A 17,883-nucleotide genomic window follows, 5' to 3' on the forward strand; every position below is an offset into this window, starting at 1 on the left:
AGGCTGGGTCCCTGTCCTGCATGGCCTGGTCCCCATCGGCCTTCTGCTTCGGCTGCCTGGACAGTTCTCTGCTGGGCACCGCAGGGTCACGTGGCCTCCTCCCCCAGCCTCCCCAGTTCAGTCCTCCTCCCACCTGCTGACCCCGCCGTCCACCTCAGGGACTCAGGACCCTTCCCGGGTCCCCAGAGCCTGCCTCCAGTCTGTCACCAAATTCTCTTTTTGCGTTTTAGGGCTGCACCCACGGCAAATGGAGGTTCCCAGGCCAGGGGTTGAATCGGAGCTACAGCTGCCGGCCACAGCCAGAGCCACAGCAACGCGGTATCCAAGCTGCATCTACAACCTACACCACAGCTCACGGCAACACCGGATCCCTAACCCACGGAGCGAGGCCAGGGATCGAACCCATGTCCTCATGGATCCTCGTTGGGTTCATTGCCGTTGAGCCATGACGGGAAGTCCTGTCACCAAATTCTATCAACCTCACCCCAAGAATCTGCCCAACCCCCTCCTCTCCGCCCCCACCCACCCCGCCCACCTTTAGTTCCTACTTGGACCACAGCCTCTGTCCAGTCTTGTCCCTGCCAAGTGGGTCCTGACTCGGCACCATCTCAGAATCTGCAAAGCACAGCAGATCCTGATGCCAAAGTTGCCTCGAGGCCTCGGTGCAGGACACAAAGGGCTTCCTGCTCTGCATCTGAGCTGCACGCCGCCTCCTCAGCTCCCCCCGTCCCGTCTCTTCCACGATGGTGAGGGCTCGGCTCGGGTCTGCCTGCCACCCTCTCTGTGGCTCCCCCCACCAGCCCCCCATCCCGAGGGGCAGGCGCCCTCCCTAAGGCTCCTCAGGCTTGTTCTCAGAGGGCGGGTGTGAGCAGAGGCCATCTCTGCTGGAGCGTTGCTGCCCCAGTTCCTGGCATATGCAGGCCGCCTGGCTCTTGGTGCTGGAACAGCAGCCTCCAGCCGATACCCTGTTCTCCCCCCGGTGATGCGCACAGCACCTGGGAGAAACGGGAAAGCCATGTCCCCTCATGGGGGAGGAAAAGCAGGTAGGAGTGAAGTGGAGGAAGTGGCCCAGGTCCCAGGACCCACGATGAGCAAGGACTGGCCAGGGTGCTGCCCCCTGGTGAAAGCAGTGCTTTCTTTGCTCTAATGCTGGGGGTGGGTGTGCAGCGATGCCCACCCCTCCTCCCACATCAGGGAGCCTTCCTGACCCCCATGGGGTCTTGGGTTGGGGGCACCCTCCACCAAAAGCCCCCCCACTCCATTCTGTCTTGCACATCTGCCAGAAGGTCACATTGGTAATGGAAAGTCAGCTGCATGCAGTGCTGGGCACCCTGGACCACCAGGAAGTGCCCACCGGGGGTTCTCAAAGCCCCCAAATCCACCCCCTGCCCCACTGCCCAGGGAGGGATAGGAGCTGGGCCAGAGCTGGGCAGGTGTTTTATTGGAAGTTCACAGATACAAGAGCTCTGAGCAGGGTCACAGCTTGGAGGGGGGGGGGTCAGGGAGGGTGGGGTACGTCCCCAGGTGCTGGCAGCACCCCCAGAGCTTCTCTGGGAAGCTCCTACAGAAGCCCTTCTTGCTGGGGGTCAGATCTGAGGGGCCCCAGGAGCCTGGGGGGCACAGGCAGGCAGGGAGGGCAGCCACTGGAAGCCAGGGTGCAGCAGCACAGGGAGAGTCCCCCGGGCCCCCCAGACACAGGCGAGGACCAGGAGGCCAGAGGGTGGGCTGGCAGGAGGCTCGCCGCCTGATAATTACTGTACGAAGCTTCTGATGGCCTCGGTGCTGGGCTCACGGCTCGGGGGTCCCCGGCGGGCGCCCTGCTCTGCCCTGGCCTCCCGGCAGCCGGCAGCGCATCAGACACAAAAATGAACCTCGGCTCTTGGTCTCCAGGCTGCGGTGCCGTCGGGGCCTAGTAGTCGGTGAGCGGGTACCGCAGGAAGATGAAGACAAGGATGATGCAGGAGGCCGCCAGGGCAGAGCTGGTGATGTTGAACAGCCGGGCTGTCTTGGCGTCCTCCACGGCTCCGTTCAGGTCGTTGAGGAGCTTCTTGTCCCGAACCTGAAGCCAGAGGCACGAGATGAGTCCAGCAGCCGGGAGGGCAGACACGGGCCAGGCCGGAGGGCAGGAGGGCAGATGGCCCCAGCGGGTATAGCCCCAAGCCCGGGTCAATCTCCCGTCCCCTGTCCCCGACAGCCGTGGGGAGCTGCTGCATGAGGTCGCCCTTGCTGCGTGGAAAAGTGCGTGGGAGGGGGCAGGGGGTGCCAGCCTCAGGTCGGAAACTTACCCTCAAAGAGTTTACAAAACAAAGAACCCAGGAGTTCCCGTCATGGCGCAGCGGTTAACGAATCCAACTAGGAACCATGAGGTTGCGGGTTCGATCCCTGCCCCTGCTCAGTGGGTTAAGGATCTGGTGTTGCCGTGAGCTGTGGTGTAGGTTGCAGACGCGGCTTGGATCCTGCGTTGCTGTGGTTCTGGCGTAGGCCGGTGGCTACAGCTCCGATTAGACCCCTAGACTGGGAATCTCCATATGCCACGGGAGTGGCCCAAAGAAATAGCAAAAAGACAAAAAAAAAAAACAAAAAAAACAAAAAACAAAAAAAACAAAGAACCCAGGTTTATGGAGGGAGAGTAAAAAAGGCCAATTAGTAACCCGTCAGCACTGGGACGTGGGCTGAAGGGGAGCCAGGAATTCTTTCTGGGGTTTGTTTTTTTTTGAAACTTTTTTTTTGAAACTTGAAAAAAAAAAACTTTTTTTTGAAACTAAATATAAAATCATTTAAAGTGAAATGGATTGTTATGAATATTGTATTACATAGTTGATGGTTGCTAAGAGAGTAGGTCTTTGACGTTCTTACCACCAAAAAAAAAAGAGCAGCTAATTATGCGAAGCGACGGAGTGTTAACTAAAGCCCATCGTGGAAACCATCCCCGATCTATGCACGTATCATGTCATCACGTTGCACACCCTAAACTCAGGACACGTCGCAGATCAATTCTATCTCAGTGAGGCTGGGGAATAAATAAATAAAATGAAAGAGGAAGTGGTATCAGGAAAAGTTATATTATTGAGCAACAGAGCAATACTGGCTTGTCCTAATCAGGTGGGTCCCACCTAATTTAAAATTCACTGGGCTTCCCCAAGGATACACACTCTGTCTGTGGTGCACGCCCCTGGTCTCTGGGACAGGACAGGATCTTAAGGTGAGGGGAGTGGGCTGGGGCCCAGTAAGCCTGGCAGATGGTGGCCCATGGAGCCAGCTCCCAAGGTCCTCCAGCTGTGAGGAGATGGCTGTGGAGGTGTGCCACCCACAGCCAGGCCGGGTCTGAGGAGTCCCCTCTCCTTCCACAAGGTCCAAAGAAATGCATGTCTGAGCTACAAGCAGAAGGCAAAGAACATGAAGAGGATGAGAAGGAGGAAGGAGAGAGATGAGTGAGGCAGAGAGAGAAGGTCTTTGCATCAGCAGATTGGTGGATGGATGATGGATGGATGATGGATGATGGATGGATGATGGATGGATGGATGGATGATGGATAGATGATGGATGATGGATGACGGATGGATGACGGATGGATGGATGACAGATGGATGATGGATGATGGATGGATGGATGATGGATGATGGATGGATGATGGATGATGGATGGATGACGGATGGATGGATGGATGGTGGATGGATGGATGGATGATGGATAGATGATGGATGATGGATGACGGATGGATGACGGATGGATGGATGACAGATGGATGATGGATGATGGATGGATGGATGGATGATGGATGATGGATGGATGATGGATGATGGATGGATGATGGATGGATGGATGGATGATGGATAGATGATGGATGATGGATGACGGATGGATGACGGATGGATGGATGACAGATGGATGATGGATGATGGATGGATGGATGGATGATGGATGATGGATGGATGACAGATGGATGATGGATGATGACGGATGGATGGATGGATGATGGATGATGGATAGATGATGGATGATGGATGACAGATGGATGATGGATGGATGATGGATGGATGGATGGATGATGGATGATGGATGGATGATGGATGATGGATGGATGATGGATGATGACGGATGGATGGATGGATGATGGATGATGGATGATGGATGACGGATGGATGATGGATGATGACGGATGGATGGATGATGGATGGATGATGGATGATGGATGGATGGATGGATGATGGATGGATGGATGGATGACGGATGGGATGGATGATGGATGGATGATGGATGGGTGGATGATGGATGGATAATGGATGGATGGAGGATGGATGGATGGATGGATGATGGATGGATGATGGATGGATGACAGATGGATGATGGATGGAGGATGGATGGATGGAGGATGGATAGATGGATGGATGATGGATGATGGATGGATGATGGATGATGGATGGATGGATGATGGATGATGGATGATGGGTGGATGGATGACGGACGGATGGATGATGGATGATGGATGGATGGATGGAGGATGGATGGATGATGGATGGATGGATGATGGATGGATGATGGATGATGACGGATGGATGGATGGAGGATGGATGGATGGATGATGGATGATGGATGGATGGATGATGGAGGATGGATGATGGATGATGGATGGATGGATGGATGATGGATGGATGGATGACGGATGGATGATGGATGATGACGGATGGATGGATGATGGATGGATGATGGATGATGGATGGATGGATGGATGATGGATGGATGGATGGATGACGGATGGGATGGATGATGGATGGATGATGGATGGATGGAGGATGGATGGATGGATGGATGATGGATGGATGATGGATGGATGACAGATGGATGATGGATGGAGGATGGATGGATGGAGGATGGATAGATGGATGGATGATGGATGATGGATGGATGATGGATGATGGATGGATGGATGATGGATGATGGATGGATGGATGACGGACGGATGGATGATGGATGATGGATGGATGGATGGAGGATGGATGGATGATGGATGGATGGATGATGGATGGATGGATGGATGGATGATGGATGGATGGATGGATGGATGATGGATGATGGATGGATGGACAAAAGGCAGGAGGCGGGGTTGGGCGGACAGAGGACTCACTTAGGTCTGTCTGCCCAGGGGTTGGGGTCTGCAGATGTATGGGAGAATAGATGGGTAGCTAATTGGGTGGGTATATGGGTGGGCAGGAAGGTGGGGGTGGCTGGGTGGACAGGCAGAGGAGGGTAAATGGCAGAGGAAACAGAGGAAGCGGGAGAAGACAGAGAGGTGAGGGTCCAGCTGCGGACGGAGGGGCTGGGAGGATGAGGACAACTGGCTGACTGAAGGCAGGCTGTGCAGAGCGGAGAGCATGACAAGGAAAAGGAGCAGACACTGAGGAACCAGGGAGCTATGCCCCTGTGGCACTTTTCTTCTGGTGATTTCAGAGAGAACCCACATCTTCTCTGAGATTCACCTTCCTTGATGAGGGCATGGTGTAGTACCTACTTATTTAGGTCTTATGTGATGTTTTCATTAAAATAAAAATTTATAATTCTCTGCACAAAGAGCTATTGTATCTTTTGCCAGATTTAGGCTTCGTCTGTTTATCTTGGTTGTCATTAGATGGCAATGGCTAAGATTACATTTCTAACTGACCCTTGCTGGTACATAAAAATTCAACTAACGGAGTTCCCGTCGTGGCTCAGTGGAAACAAAACCAACTAGTATCCACGAGGACACAGATTTGATCCCTGGCCTTGCTCAGTGGTTTAAGGATCCGGCGTTGCCATGAGCTGTGGTGTAGGTTGCAGATGCGGCGTGGATCCTGCATGGCTGTGGCCGTGGTGTAGGCCGGCAGCTGCAGCTCTGATTGACTCCTAGCCTGGGAACCTCCATATGCCGCAGGTACGGCCCTAAAAAGACAAAAAAAGAAAAAAAAATCCAACCAACTTTTATGGATTGATTTTGCATACAGCTCAACTACAGTATTAATCAACTGTGACAAGTGACTAAGTTTTCTACGCAAAGACTCAGACGGGCTGTAAATGAAATTCTAGTTCCTCCTTTAAGGCTTTACTCCTAGAATCTATAACAAACACAGTGGTATTTTTTTTTTTTTTGTCTTTTTGCCATTTTTAGGGCTGTTCCTGCGGCATGTGGAGGTTCCCAGGCTAGGGGTCTAATCGGAGCTGTAGCCACTGGTCGACACCAGAGCCACAGCAACGCGGGATCTGAGCTGCGTCTGTGACCTACACCACAGCTCACGGCAACGCCGGATCTTTAACCCACGGAGCAAGGCCAGGGATCGAACCCGCAACCTCATGGTTCCTAGTCGGATTTGTTAACCACTGCGCCACAACGGGAACTCCTCTAACACAGTGGTTAAGAGAACAGATGCCATACCCTCACTGCTTGGATTTGAATCCTAATTTTGCCAACCATAGGCTGCATAATCTTAGCAAGTATTGTCATCTGTAACAGGAAGATAACAGTTGTACCTACCACAGAGGGTTGTTGAAAGGACTCAGTGTGTTGATGGACGGAAAGCAGTAGCATAGCGTCTGGTTCAGAGCAAGCCCTTGCATAATGGAAGCAAAGACGTCCAGAACGGTGCTGAAGAGCACAGGCGGTAACGGGTGGCCTACTCTCAGTCTTAATCGTAAAGCTGGCTCCTCGGGACAGTGCTCGTTTTATTATCAGAGGAATAACACCACATTTACAAAACTCTCCATGAGATAAACATGTTTCCTCTCTAATCCATTACGTAGTAAGTTATATGCATTGGCTTTCTCATGTTAAGACAGTGCTGATGGATTTAAGAATAAACCCGTGGTCATGGCTTCTTGGTTGGGTACGTGGGATGAGGAAAAAGAAATGACAGGGCTGGATGCTGGATGTGGACGGAGGAGTGGAGCGAAGGAAGCTGGAGGGAACACGGGTCCCTGAATGGACGGGGCTGCTGGCTGCTTGTAGAGGAGACGGCCGAACAGGTGACCGGATGACGGGGACGGCGATGGATGATGAGGAGGGAGGACATACGACGGCTTGCTGAAGGCACGTGGCACACAGGGAAACGGACGCTGGGACAGAGGCTGGCTGGGAGGGAAAGGCGATGGATGCGCCAGCGCCTGCCAGAGGGGCAGGACCAGTCCGCAGACGAGCATGAGAGGATGGGCGCCGAATGCATGTGGAGTGGGACATAGACGGACAGGTAAAGGTACGCCAGGTGGAGAGATACACAAACGTACGTTGCGTGATGAACAGGTACACCAGAGGCTAAAGGAATGGATGCTGGACGGGCGGGACTGGCGAGTAGACGCGTTTGTGAAGACGTGCTGGGCAAGTTGGACAGGTGGATGGATGGGTACGGAAATACATGTCTGAGGACAGGACAGGGAGACAGGCGGGTTTTGACCTAAGTGCTGAATTGCTGGGACAGGCAGACACGGGAGTGCTGGGCTGGTCGGGAAAGTGCGTTTCTGGGCATCGACGGGACTCGACGGGTGGGATGGGGAGATGGATACGGGAAGGCATGGTGGTGGGGTGGGGGGGCAGGTACACGGAAGAGAGGGAGGTGACTGGGTAGATGACAGTACAGACGACGGCAGGGCCGGGCGCTGGATCCACGACCTCGAGCAGGCAGCGTTTATTCAGTGCCTGCTCTGTGCTGTTGCTGTTCTAGGTCCCGGGTGTTCGTCAGGGAACAAAACTCAGTCCCCTGTCCTCATGGAGCTTACATTTAGGGAGAGGACACAGAATGCGAACACGATAAATAAGTAAAATATATACGAGGTGATAAATGTGTTAGAAAGAGGACTGGAGGGAGTTCCCATCGTGGCTCAGCAGGTTAAGAACCCAACTAGCATCCATGAGGATGCAGGTTCGATCCCTGGCCTCGCTCCGTAGATAAGGATCCGGCATTGATACGCGTTGTGGTGCAGGTCGCAGATGTGGCTGGGACCCCATACGGCTGTGGCTGTGGTGTAGGCCGGCAGCTCCAGCTCGGATTGGACCCCTAACCTGGGAACCTCCACACGCTGCAGGTGCAGCCCTAAAAAGTAAAAAAAAAAAAAAAAAAAAAAAGAAAGAAAGAAAGAAAGGAAGGAAGGAAGGCAGGAAGGGAGGGAGAGGAACTGGAGAGGACCTGGGGCAGCGGGCACGAGGGAGGTGGGTGCCCGGAAAAGAACCGGTGGCATGGGGACATTTGAGCAAAGCCCACGTGCTCATCTGTGGGGAAGTAGGTCTCAGAGCACAAAGCTCTGCAGTGGGACGTGTCTGTGCTCTGAGGAACAACCAGCGGCCCGGGGGGGGGGAGTGGGGGGGGGACACTGAAGGGCCAGGAGGGGAAGAGCACTGAGGTCAGAGAGGAAACGGCCAGGGAGCAGATTGCGTGGGGCTGAGGCAGCGCCTTTTAGCAGAAAAAAAAGGCAGGTTCTGGCATATTGTGAGCTGGTAATTCTGCATTCTGTGCACAGAAGAGCTTGAAGGGGCAGAGGCTGGACAAAGGCAGAGAAGAGTCCAGTGAGTGACCACAGCAGGCTGCCCCGGGGCAGGAGCAGCGGAGGTGGGAAAAGCCGACCTTCTTCTGGGTCTCTTTTCAAGATCCAGAGCCAGCAGGGTTTGCTGGGGTCAGAGGATGTGGAAGTCGATATTTTCAAAAACAAGAATGGAAGCTGAGATGACTTCCAGGCTTTTTGGTTTCATCTACTGAAATAAGGAAGTTGAAATAAGCGGAAGACCTCGGGAGGCGCGTACCTGTGCCTCCTTCAGTAGTTTGATTTGTAACGTGTTAAGAAATAAAACTTCTGGAGTTCCCGTCGTGGCGCAGTGGTTAACGAATCCGACTAGGAACCATGAGGTTGCGGGTTCGATCGCTGGCCTTGCTCAGTGGGTTAATGATCCGGCGTTGCCGTGAGCTGTGGTGTAGGTTGCAGACGCGGCTCGGATCCCGCGTTGCTGTGGCTCTGGCGTAGGCCGGTGGCTGCAGCTCCGATTTGACCCCTAGCCTGGGAACCTCCATATGCTGTGGGAGCGGCCCAAGAAATAGCAACAACAACAACAACAACAACAAAAAGACAAAAGACAAAAAAAAAAAAAAAAGAAAAAAAAGAAATAAAACTTCCAATCTGGTTAAGAAATCAACCAAACATTAAGCTAGAGAGGCTTCAGACACGCAGCTGGACATCTTGAGGAGGTGTGTTACGCGGGTCTAGAGGCCAAGGGCGAGGTCTAGGGAGAGCTATAAACTGGAGAGGCAGCAGGATGGAGGCCCCACTGAGAGGCAGGAGACCAGATAAAGGCACCAAGGGGTGAGGGCAGAGGAAGACGAGGGCAAGGCCACCCCGGCGTTCAAAGACCTGGGAGGAAAGGGGCAACCGGGAAAGCAGGCTGAGAAGAGCAGCACAAAAGGACAAGGATGGAGGCCCCCCGGTGGCGCGACAGGATTGGTGGCGTCGTGGGAGCCCTGGGACGCAGGTTCGATTCCTGGCCTGGCACAACGCGTTAAGGATCTGGCGTTCCTGCCGCTGTGGCTTAGGTCGCAACCGCAGCTCGGATCTGATCCCTGGCCTGGGAACTCCAGACGCAGCAGGGCAGCCAAATAAAGAAAAAAAAGTAGAAGGGGGGGCGGGAGGGGAAGCGGAGGGTGGGAGAGGCGGGCTGGACGGAGGGGGAAGGCGCTGGCGCCTGGCAGGGCGGGTGCAGAGGTGGATGGGCGGTGACGGCTGGATCCAGGACCCAAGGGGAGAGGCGAGCAGAGAGGGACAGACTGCTGGCTGGACGGCTGGTTAGTCCACTGAGACAGGAAAGGAAGAAATAGGGGCGGCTGTGCAGAGGGTAGACGGCGGCCAGCGCCTCCGTACACGTGTATGTTCGCGGGGCGGGCAGACAGACCACGCGTGAGAGGAGGAGGCAGGACGGGTGGGGCGGGGTGATACCAGCTCAACAGCTGCCTGTGTGACAGATACGATTAGACACACACGTCCTTAGCAGAAGGGACAGCGGGAAGGGAGGGCCTCTACACAACCGGTGGATGGGCAACTTAATGTGGAGGTGGATGAATGAGAAGCATGAATGAAGGGCAGGAAGAGACGGAGAGACGGAAATGCACAGGTGGTCCTCGGAGGACCGGAGGGACAGTGTGGGTGGACAGTGCGGTGGACACGTGGTTGTGAGAAGGAGAAGTGGAGAGAGGGTGGGAGGTTTAGCGGATGAAGGATGAGCTGTACTAGAAAGAGCAGGCAGCAAGAACAAAGAAGAGCTGAAAGGAAGCCTGCATGGCTGGATGGACAATGAACAAAGAGAGAGGGATAGCAGGTGCGAGAGGGTGAGCAGAGAGGAAGAGATGAGCGGATGAACAGACACGGTGACGACCAGAGTTGTGCAGCGATGAGAAGCAAAGGGTCTGAGACAGGAACCTGGTGGCGCTTTGTGTCTCTCTGTCTCCTCTTCTGTGGAATAAGGGTGTGGATGTCCCCGTTTCATAGGGGCTGTCATTAAGTAAAATATTAAATCATGAGAGGAGAGGGCTTAGAACCGTGCCTAAAATGTACCGAGAGCCCAGTTAATCATTGCTCTTATCTCGTGGTTATTGTTATTTGCTGGCTTGTTGTTACCACCACTACAACAATCAATGAGCAAGGGAGGAAATAGATGAATCCAGGAAAGAAAAAGAGATTGGGTGGACAGCTGGGTGGGTGGGTAGATGGACGGAGCAACGGATGAGGATGGTGGGTAAACAGCGGAAGAACAGGAAAAAGACGGATGGTGGAATGAGTAGACGCGTGAGCTTGGTAAATTGACGGATAAAAGAAGGGAGGGATGCTTCACTGCACGGAGGTGAGGTGCTGGAAAGAACGAACATGGGTAGACTTTATGGAGAGGAAATGGACGGGTAGGTAGTTGATGGGGTGGCAGGTGCGTGTGTGCGCTGGTGGGTGGACAAGGGGAGTGAGGGTCTTCCCCTCACAAGCCTGCTCCCCCACCGCCTTCCTCAGCTAGAAATGGCACCTCCATTCTTCCGACCGATGAGATGAATATCCTCGGAGTCATCTTTGGAGCTCCTCTATCTTCCCTCGCCCCGCGTCCAATCCATCAGGACAGTCGGGTGACTTTTCTTACAAACTATTTGACCTCTCCACACCTACCCTGTGCACCGAGGCTGGACTAAGGCAACCGCCCTCGGTCTGGTCTCCCACGCCCCCGCTCCCGCGCAGCCTTGGAGGCTCTTCTCCGCCAGCAGCCAGAGCCCTCCTTTTCGGCGTAAGCCACGCAGCACTGAATTCACCAGAGATGTCACTCAAAGCAAAACCGAAAGCCCAGCTGCGACTTCCAAGATGTCGGTGGTCTGGCCCCTTCGCCAGCTCTCTGGACCCATCTCCTGGGCTCACTCCCATTCCAGCCACCCTGGCCCCTGAACCTGACCGTGCCTCAGGGCTTTTACAAAACCTGGTCCTTTTTCTCGGAACGTGCTTCTCAGACGCATGTATGGCTCCTTCGTGAGGGAATTCAGGCTGACGCTCCAACATCATCTCATCAGAGAGGCCTTCCCCGTCCACTCTATGTAAATGAGCGCCCCACCTTGCCCCGACCAGGCTTCCTCCAGGCTTCCAAGCTGACAGCGCCACCTGACATGCGCCGGTGTGGGTTTCGTTATTGTCCGACACCCCCCCCCCCACCTCCAGAATGCAAGCTCCTCATGGGCGGGACCCACAAGCATGTTGCTTTGCCACTTACTGGGCATCAGATGAGTATTTATTGTTTGTGGGACAAGAGTGGAAGGATGCTGGGAATTTCTCATGAATTGACGACAAGGTGATTGACTTGAGAGTTTGAAGAATGGATATGATGACTATATGCAAGGAAGGGAGGGAAGGAGCGGAAGAGGGTGGGCCGGCCTGATAGTGCAGGTGAGGAAGAAGGATGAATATAGGGACAGAGGGAAACTGACGGCTGGAGGTAGGCGAGGAAAGGCAGGAGAGGAGAAAAGAGAAGATGAAACAAGTCCATGAGGGTGTGTGGGTCGCTAGATAGAAAGAGAAGGTGGATGAACGGAGCAGATAGGTCTGGGAAAGAGCTGGAGGAACCGGGTTACAGTGGGTGGACAGAGGAATTAACAGGAGGCGGAAAGAAGGTATGGGGTGCGTAGATGGGCCGAAGAAAAGAGAAAATGAGAAATGAGAAGGCGTCTGGACGGATGGATGGACGACTGGATGAACTAAATAAAGTACAGTGACGGAGGAAAGTGCTGGAGGAAAGAAGAGTGGGATATGAGTAGGAAACAGGGTACAGGGCGTGGCAGAGACGCCTGGGTACCCGAGAGAAAGCACGAGAAAGCTGGGAAGAAGACAGACGAGAGAGAAGCACATTGTCATCAACACCTGCATTAATAAATTGGTGGATGGGTAATGAAAGTGAGTAAGGGAAGAAAGGAGAGAACAGGAAACAGAGGGTGGGAAAATGGTCGGAGAGGCAGAGAGCTGAGAAAGGAATGGGTGTTTGAATGAAGCCGATGGACACATATTCTGGCGAATGGATGACCAGGCAGAATCATATCCAGGGCGGGTGAAGGGGAGAAGTGATGGGAGGTAAGAACGGAGGAAGACGGATTAGGGAAGAACAATAAAAATAATAATAAACAAATGGCTATGGGCTCGGTGCGACGCAGAGAGCAGTACACGGTATCAACTGGGTTCATCTTCTCCACAACAATCTCAGGTGGGGACATCCCCACTTTTACGAGGAGGGAATGAGGCACAGAGAGATGTGCTAACTTAAGGTCTCAGGACTCAAACCCATGCTACAAACCAGAGCCACCACAAACCATTCGGGGTTTGGCTACATGGGATACATGGAAGGCGGAAGAGGTGGGTAGAAGGAGGCAGAGAAGATGGAAGAATGATGAACCGAGTAGGTGGGTAGGTAGATGGATGCGTCACTGGGGAGGAAATAGTTGGAAGAAAGGGGAGAGGGAAGGAGATACAGGTAAAAAGATCAGTGGGAGGGGAGAGAGATGAACAGGTGTGTGGGTGTGCAGATGGACAGTGGTCGGGGGCGAAAGGAAAAAGCCAAGGGGATCAGGAGTGAGGTGGGAGAAAAGTGAGTACGTGAATGCAGAGACGGGTGAATAGCGTCTTGATGGGAAAACGGGAGGATGTGTGGGCAGGCAGGTGGACGGATGGCTGAAATCCATGGATACAGTGCTGAGCACAGATGGAGAGACGGAAGGATGGATGCGTGGATGGACAGATGGAAGGATGCGTGGAGAGGTAAATTCAGCATGTGGGGTGGAAGGAAAGACGGAAAGGGAAGACAAGACTGTGAGTCAATGGATCCATGAGTAGTTGGATACATGGATGCATAAGATGGGAGAGAAAATAGAAAAAATAATAGTGGATAGATTACACGGATGGACGAGGTGAGTTGAGGCGTAGAAGTGTGCAAATCAATAGGGATTAGTGTGAAGAGAGGCACACGAGGAATAGAAGAGGGTGGTTTAGCCAGAGAGCAGTGGAAATCAGGGATGGCAGATGACTTGAAGGATGAATAGATGTGTTGACATGTTGGGATAGAGGATGGAAGGATGATTGACAAGAGGAGCTGGGGGGAACTTACTGAGAAAATGAGGTTGGATGAACAGGTGAGTGAACTGATGTATGAGACAGGCGGGAATGGGATGGGCACAGTGGGAAGGGGAAGACGAAGTTTATGAACATATACAGACGACTAGAGGGTCGGTGCTACTTGGATGAGTTGAAGGGAATAAAGAAGGATGGACTAACATCTATGGGAGATGGATGGATGGGTGGGTGGATGGATGGTTGGACAGATGTATGGTTAGATGGATGGATAATGGATGGATGGATGGGTGGGTGGACATGGAGATGAGTGGATGGGTGAGTGATGATAGGTGGGTGGATGGATGGATGGATGGATGGATGGATGGTTAGACGGATGGATAATGGATGGATGGATGGGTGGGTGGGTGGATGGATGGATGGACAGATGGATGGTTAGACGGATGGATAATGGATGGATGGATGGGTGGGTGGGTGGATGGATGGATGGACAGATGGATGGTTAGACGGATGGATAATGGATGGATGGATGGGTGGGTGGGTGGATGGATACGTACAGGGATGGATAGAGGCGTGGATGGATGGACGGATGTGAGGACAAGTGAATGGGTGAATGGATGGGTGAAAGGAGTCAGTGGGCAGTTATGTACACAAAGAACAGTATCCTTCTCCTAATCTCTTCCTTCTGACTGTCCTGTCACCGACCCCAAACTGAGCGGCTGCCATGTCCTCCTGACACCTGCTCCCCCTCCCCTGCCGCCATCCCCGTCTGGGTTCAAGCCACATGCCCTCTCGCCTAGACCACCACACCCGCCCCTCGCCCCTCTCTGCCTCTGGGCCTCTCGTCTCCTTGCCCCGACTGATGGCAGAGTTCACGGCTCTGATCACCTCTCCCCTCCGTGTCCCCTACCCCCTCCCATGGAGTCCTGTCTTTCACTGCAGGGCTTCTGTCAGCCTTTCCCGGACCATCTTCTTCTGCCCCCGCAGAGGAGGGAGGCCTTGCTGTTCCCCCCAAGTGCCCCAGCCTTGTCGCTCAGTCAATGTCCTTTTCGCCATCTGGACTTCCTGGCCCTCACCCCCCATCAGGCCCAGGGGAAATGCTGCCCCTGGAGGTGTCCGGGCCTGACCCCAAGCCCACCCCAAACCTGGAGTGAGGTGTTCCTCCTGCTACGTGCCCTCGGTCCATCCCCTCATCCTTCCAACATCCTCTGACCGCTACCTTGGTCAGCGTGGCCTTGGGTCTGGTGGGCTGGCGGCTGTGATGGGGTGGGGGGTCTCTGATGGGAGGGGCCTGGTGGAGACTCTGGCAGGAAGGAGGCCAGGCCTCATGAAGGCCTCGGGCTGAGGGCCCCGGGCAGCCTGGCGTGCTCACGGGACGTCGTGGGGGACGTTTGGTGAGGCTAGGAGAGGGCTGAAAGTGGGTCATGCAGGCCCTCGGAGGCCAAGGTGAGGAGGCTGGACGTCTCCAGGTCAAGACTGGGCAGCTGGGGTCACTGTGAGCAGCTGTGCAGACTGCATGGACAGAGAACTGGCCTTCTGTGTCTGCGCCTCCCTGGACACCAGGCCGCGCAGGCCCGGCCTGCACTGAACTGAATGGGCCGTGGGGACGGAGTGCGTGGAGGGACCTTTGGGGACAGGTGGGGACACGGGACTCCCCTGAGTCTTCTGTTTTGCTGTGTTTTGTGCATGGATAGGGGAACAGGCTCAGTGAATCGAGGTGGCTCAGGGCTCTTCAGGGACCACGCGGGGCTTTAGCCAAGGCCTCCTGACCCCAGGGCCGTCAGGTGCCCTTGGAAGTGCCCATGACTGGCTGCAAACGATGTAGGTGCAGCTGGATGGACAGATGGACGAATTCCCAGGCGTGGGAGCCCGTGCCAGCCAGTTCTGCTTGCCCCCCTTGCTGGGGATGGAGGCAGCTTGCCTGGCGCACCCCTCCCAGGTAAGCCCAAGCCTCTCTGCTCTCACTAACCCCCAGCAAGGATGCGGGGGTGCAGCCCAGGCTCGAGGCCCAGCGAGGCCCCTGGGTCTCTCAGAGGTACCGGCTTCCACCCCCACCTCAGCACGAACGCTGCCCCATTCCGAATCTGTGACCTACCTACAACCCACAGCAGATGGCCCTGCCCTGTGCCAGCCGGCCGCCCCCAAGAGCCCGCACAGCCCGACCCATGTCCACAGGCTACTGGCAGGGCCTGGCAAGAGGGCACGGGGAGTCAGCGCCCCGCCAGCTGCCCGGGCCACTGGGCCCTCTGCTTGGCACTGGCCGGGGAGCCAGAGGCTTGACCCCCAGTTCCCAGGGCCTCTGCCTCTGTGGCCTCGGCAGCACACACAAACATGCACACACCCACATGTGCAGTCACATGCACACAACACTCCTATACACATAACACACGCGTGCACACCCACACACGCACACACAGTTACAATGGACTCTCACACTTACACAACTCCTGCACACACACACACACAGTTACGCATGCATGCTCACACCTACATGCAGACAGATGCAACACACTCATGCACACGTGCCCATACTCACACAGTGCTGTGTGGCAGAGCCCAGGGCTGGGTACACGGGCCTGAAGAGGAAGGCGTGAAGGGCAGTGGGTGACAGTGGCGCTGACCAGGAGGAGGATGGGAAGGCCAGGTGGTCAGTGTGTGTGACGCCGGGGCAGCCAGGGCTCAAAGATGCACTGTGGCCGGGCTGTCCCATCGGCCCGTCCCCCAGCCTCTCGGGCCCAGCCCCCACCCCGCCGGGCAGCTGCAGCCAGGAAAATGCGCTGCCCTTGGCCACTCAGACTGGGCTCAGGAAAAGTGACAATCCGGGGGATGTGAGCCAAGCCCTTCCGGTGGCCGAGGGTGGGGAGTCCCATCTACCCCCTTCCTGATGCTTTAGCTCTTCCGTCCTCACACATCGCACGGCCCTCCCGCCCCATGTGAGACTGGACCACCGCCCCCCTCCCGCCATCTGGGTCCACTTCTCTCCACTGCGCCTGGGGGACGCGGTCCTGTCTGCCTGGCCCTCTGCTCTGCTCCTGGCCAGCTCCTGCCACGGCAGCAAGGGGCTTCTGAAAGTGGTAAGCACTCAGGGCACAGAGTCAGGGCGTCTGGGACATGCTCCTGCCCCTGCCCCCACCCCCCCGGGGCAGACCTTCTAGAAACTGCACATGAGGGGAGAGGCAGAGCAGTGGCTGGTGGTCAGCACCGCCGTCTGTCTGTCTCAGCCTCCCTTTGAGTGCCCGCCTGGCCTCAGGTCCCTGCCAGGGGCTGGGACAAGAAGGTCTCCAGCAATGACGTCACTGGGGGAAGGGTTCCAGGGCCTCCTCTCCTCCGCGCTGTCTCCATCCCGCGTGCCCGGGGTAGCTTCACCCAGGTCTGACCCCCACATCCCCCGCCCACCGGGACAGGACATTGAGTCCTGGTCCCCACCCCAAGGACCAAGCTGGCCGTGCAGAGACGCTGGCCCTGAGGCCCCCAAGCCCTGCCAAGACCCCCTGCAAGGCTCCCCGGCTCAGGACGGGGATGGACGGGCGCTTCTGGCCGGCCCCCAGCTGGGCGACACCCCTGTCTCGCTGGGTCCCCCCCTTCTATCCCTCAGCCCCGCCCCCGCCCCTGCTGCAGCCCTGGGCGCCTTGGTGCCGCAGCCCCCGCCCTCCCCCCGGCCCCCGCTCACTTTGAGGGAGTAGGCCAGGGCGATGAAGCCCAGGCAGCAGAAGTTGAGGTAGACGAAGTTGAAGATGGACCACAGGTAGTAGTCGTTCACCTCCGTGGTGTCCGGGTACACCTCAATGACCGTCGCGGGGTTGGTCATGGTCTTCTTCTCCGCCAGGTGCTTGCAGGCCTGGGGGGCGCCCGCGGCCCGCACGCTGTCCGCCTTGCTGCTCTTGGACTCCATGGGGAACAGGGTGGGTGCCATGGGCGGCGAGGCCGACGGCTCAGGGGCGGGGGCCGCTGGAGCCTGCAGGGCGGGGGGCTTGGACACGCACGCGAAACAGCCCTTGGGCGAACCTGCCGGGGGCCTGGGGATCCAGAAGGCCCCGTCCAGGGGGACCCGGGCTTCCTGGGTGCTGTCCGTGGTGCTGGCCGGGCTCCCAGCGGGGCTGGGTACTGGCCGGGGCCCTGGGCCTGCAGGGAGGGGGAGAGGAAGAATGAGCCCGGTCCTACCCACGCTCTGGGCCATCCTGGCCCCTAAAGCACGCCCCCACCCACCCCCGCGGCCACATCAACAGCCCCAGAGGACGCGGGAGTCCCTGCGGAGGGAGCCAGCTGCCGGCCTGCCTCCCCCACCCGCCCCAGCCACTGCTGATG

The 17,883-nt window shown here is 56.0% G+C and overlaps 1 protein-coding gene across 1 annotated transcript; it reads right to left on the minus strand.

The window, feature by feature from the left end:
- On the minus strand, positions 1,423-17,757 carry IFITM10 (interferon induced transmembrane protein 10). Its single transcript, XM_021082599.1, has 2 exons — positions 17,249-17,757; positions 1,423-2,059 (listed from the first exon to the last, which is right to left on the minus strand). Exons 1-2 carry the CDS (start codon positions 17,753-17,755, stop codon positions 1,910-1,912), a joined length of 657 nt encoding a protein of 218 aa, XP_020938258.1. The 5' UTR covers positions 17,756-17,757; the 3' UTR covers positions 1,423-1,909.

This window comes from Sus scrofa, chromosome 2 (assembly GCF_000003025.6).
Source record: "Sus scrofa isolate TJ Tabasco breed Duroc chromosome 2, Sscrofa11.1, whole genome shotgun sequence".
In the NCBI taxonomy this organism is placed as follows: Eukaryota; Metazoa; Chordata; class Mammalia; order Artiodactyla; family Suidae; genus Sus; species Sus scrofa.

Bases quoted from the DNA above. Each gene is read 5' to 3' on its own strand.
- IFITM10 (XM_021082599.1), bottom strand. From the start codon at position 17,755: ATGGCCCAGAGCGTGGGTAGGACCGGGCTCATTCTTCCTCTCCCCCTC. The intron at 2,060-17,248 runs GTGAGCGGGGGC...CTCTGGCTTCAG, and splicing joins CCCTGGCCTACTCCCTCAAA to GTTCGGGACAAGAAGCTCCT.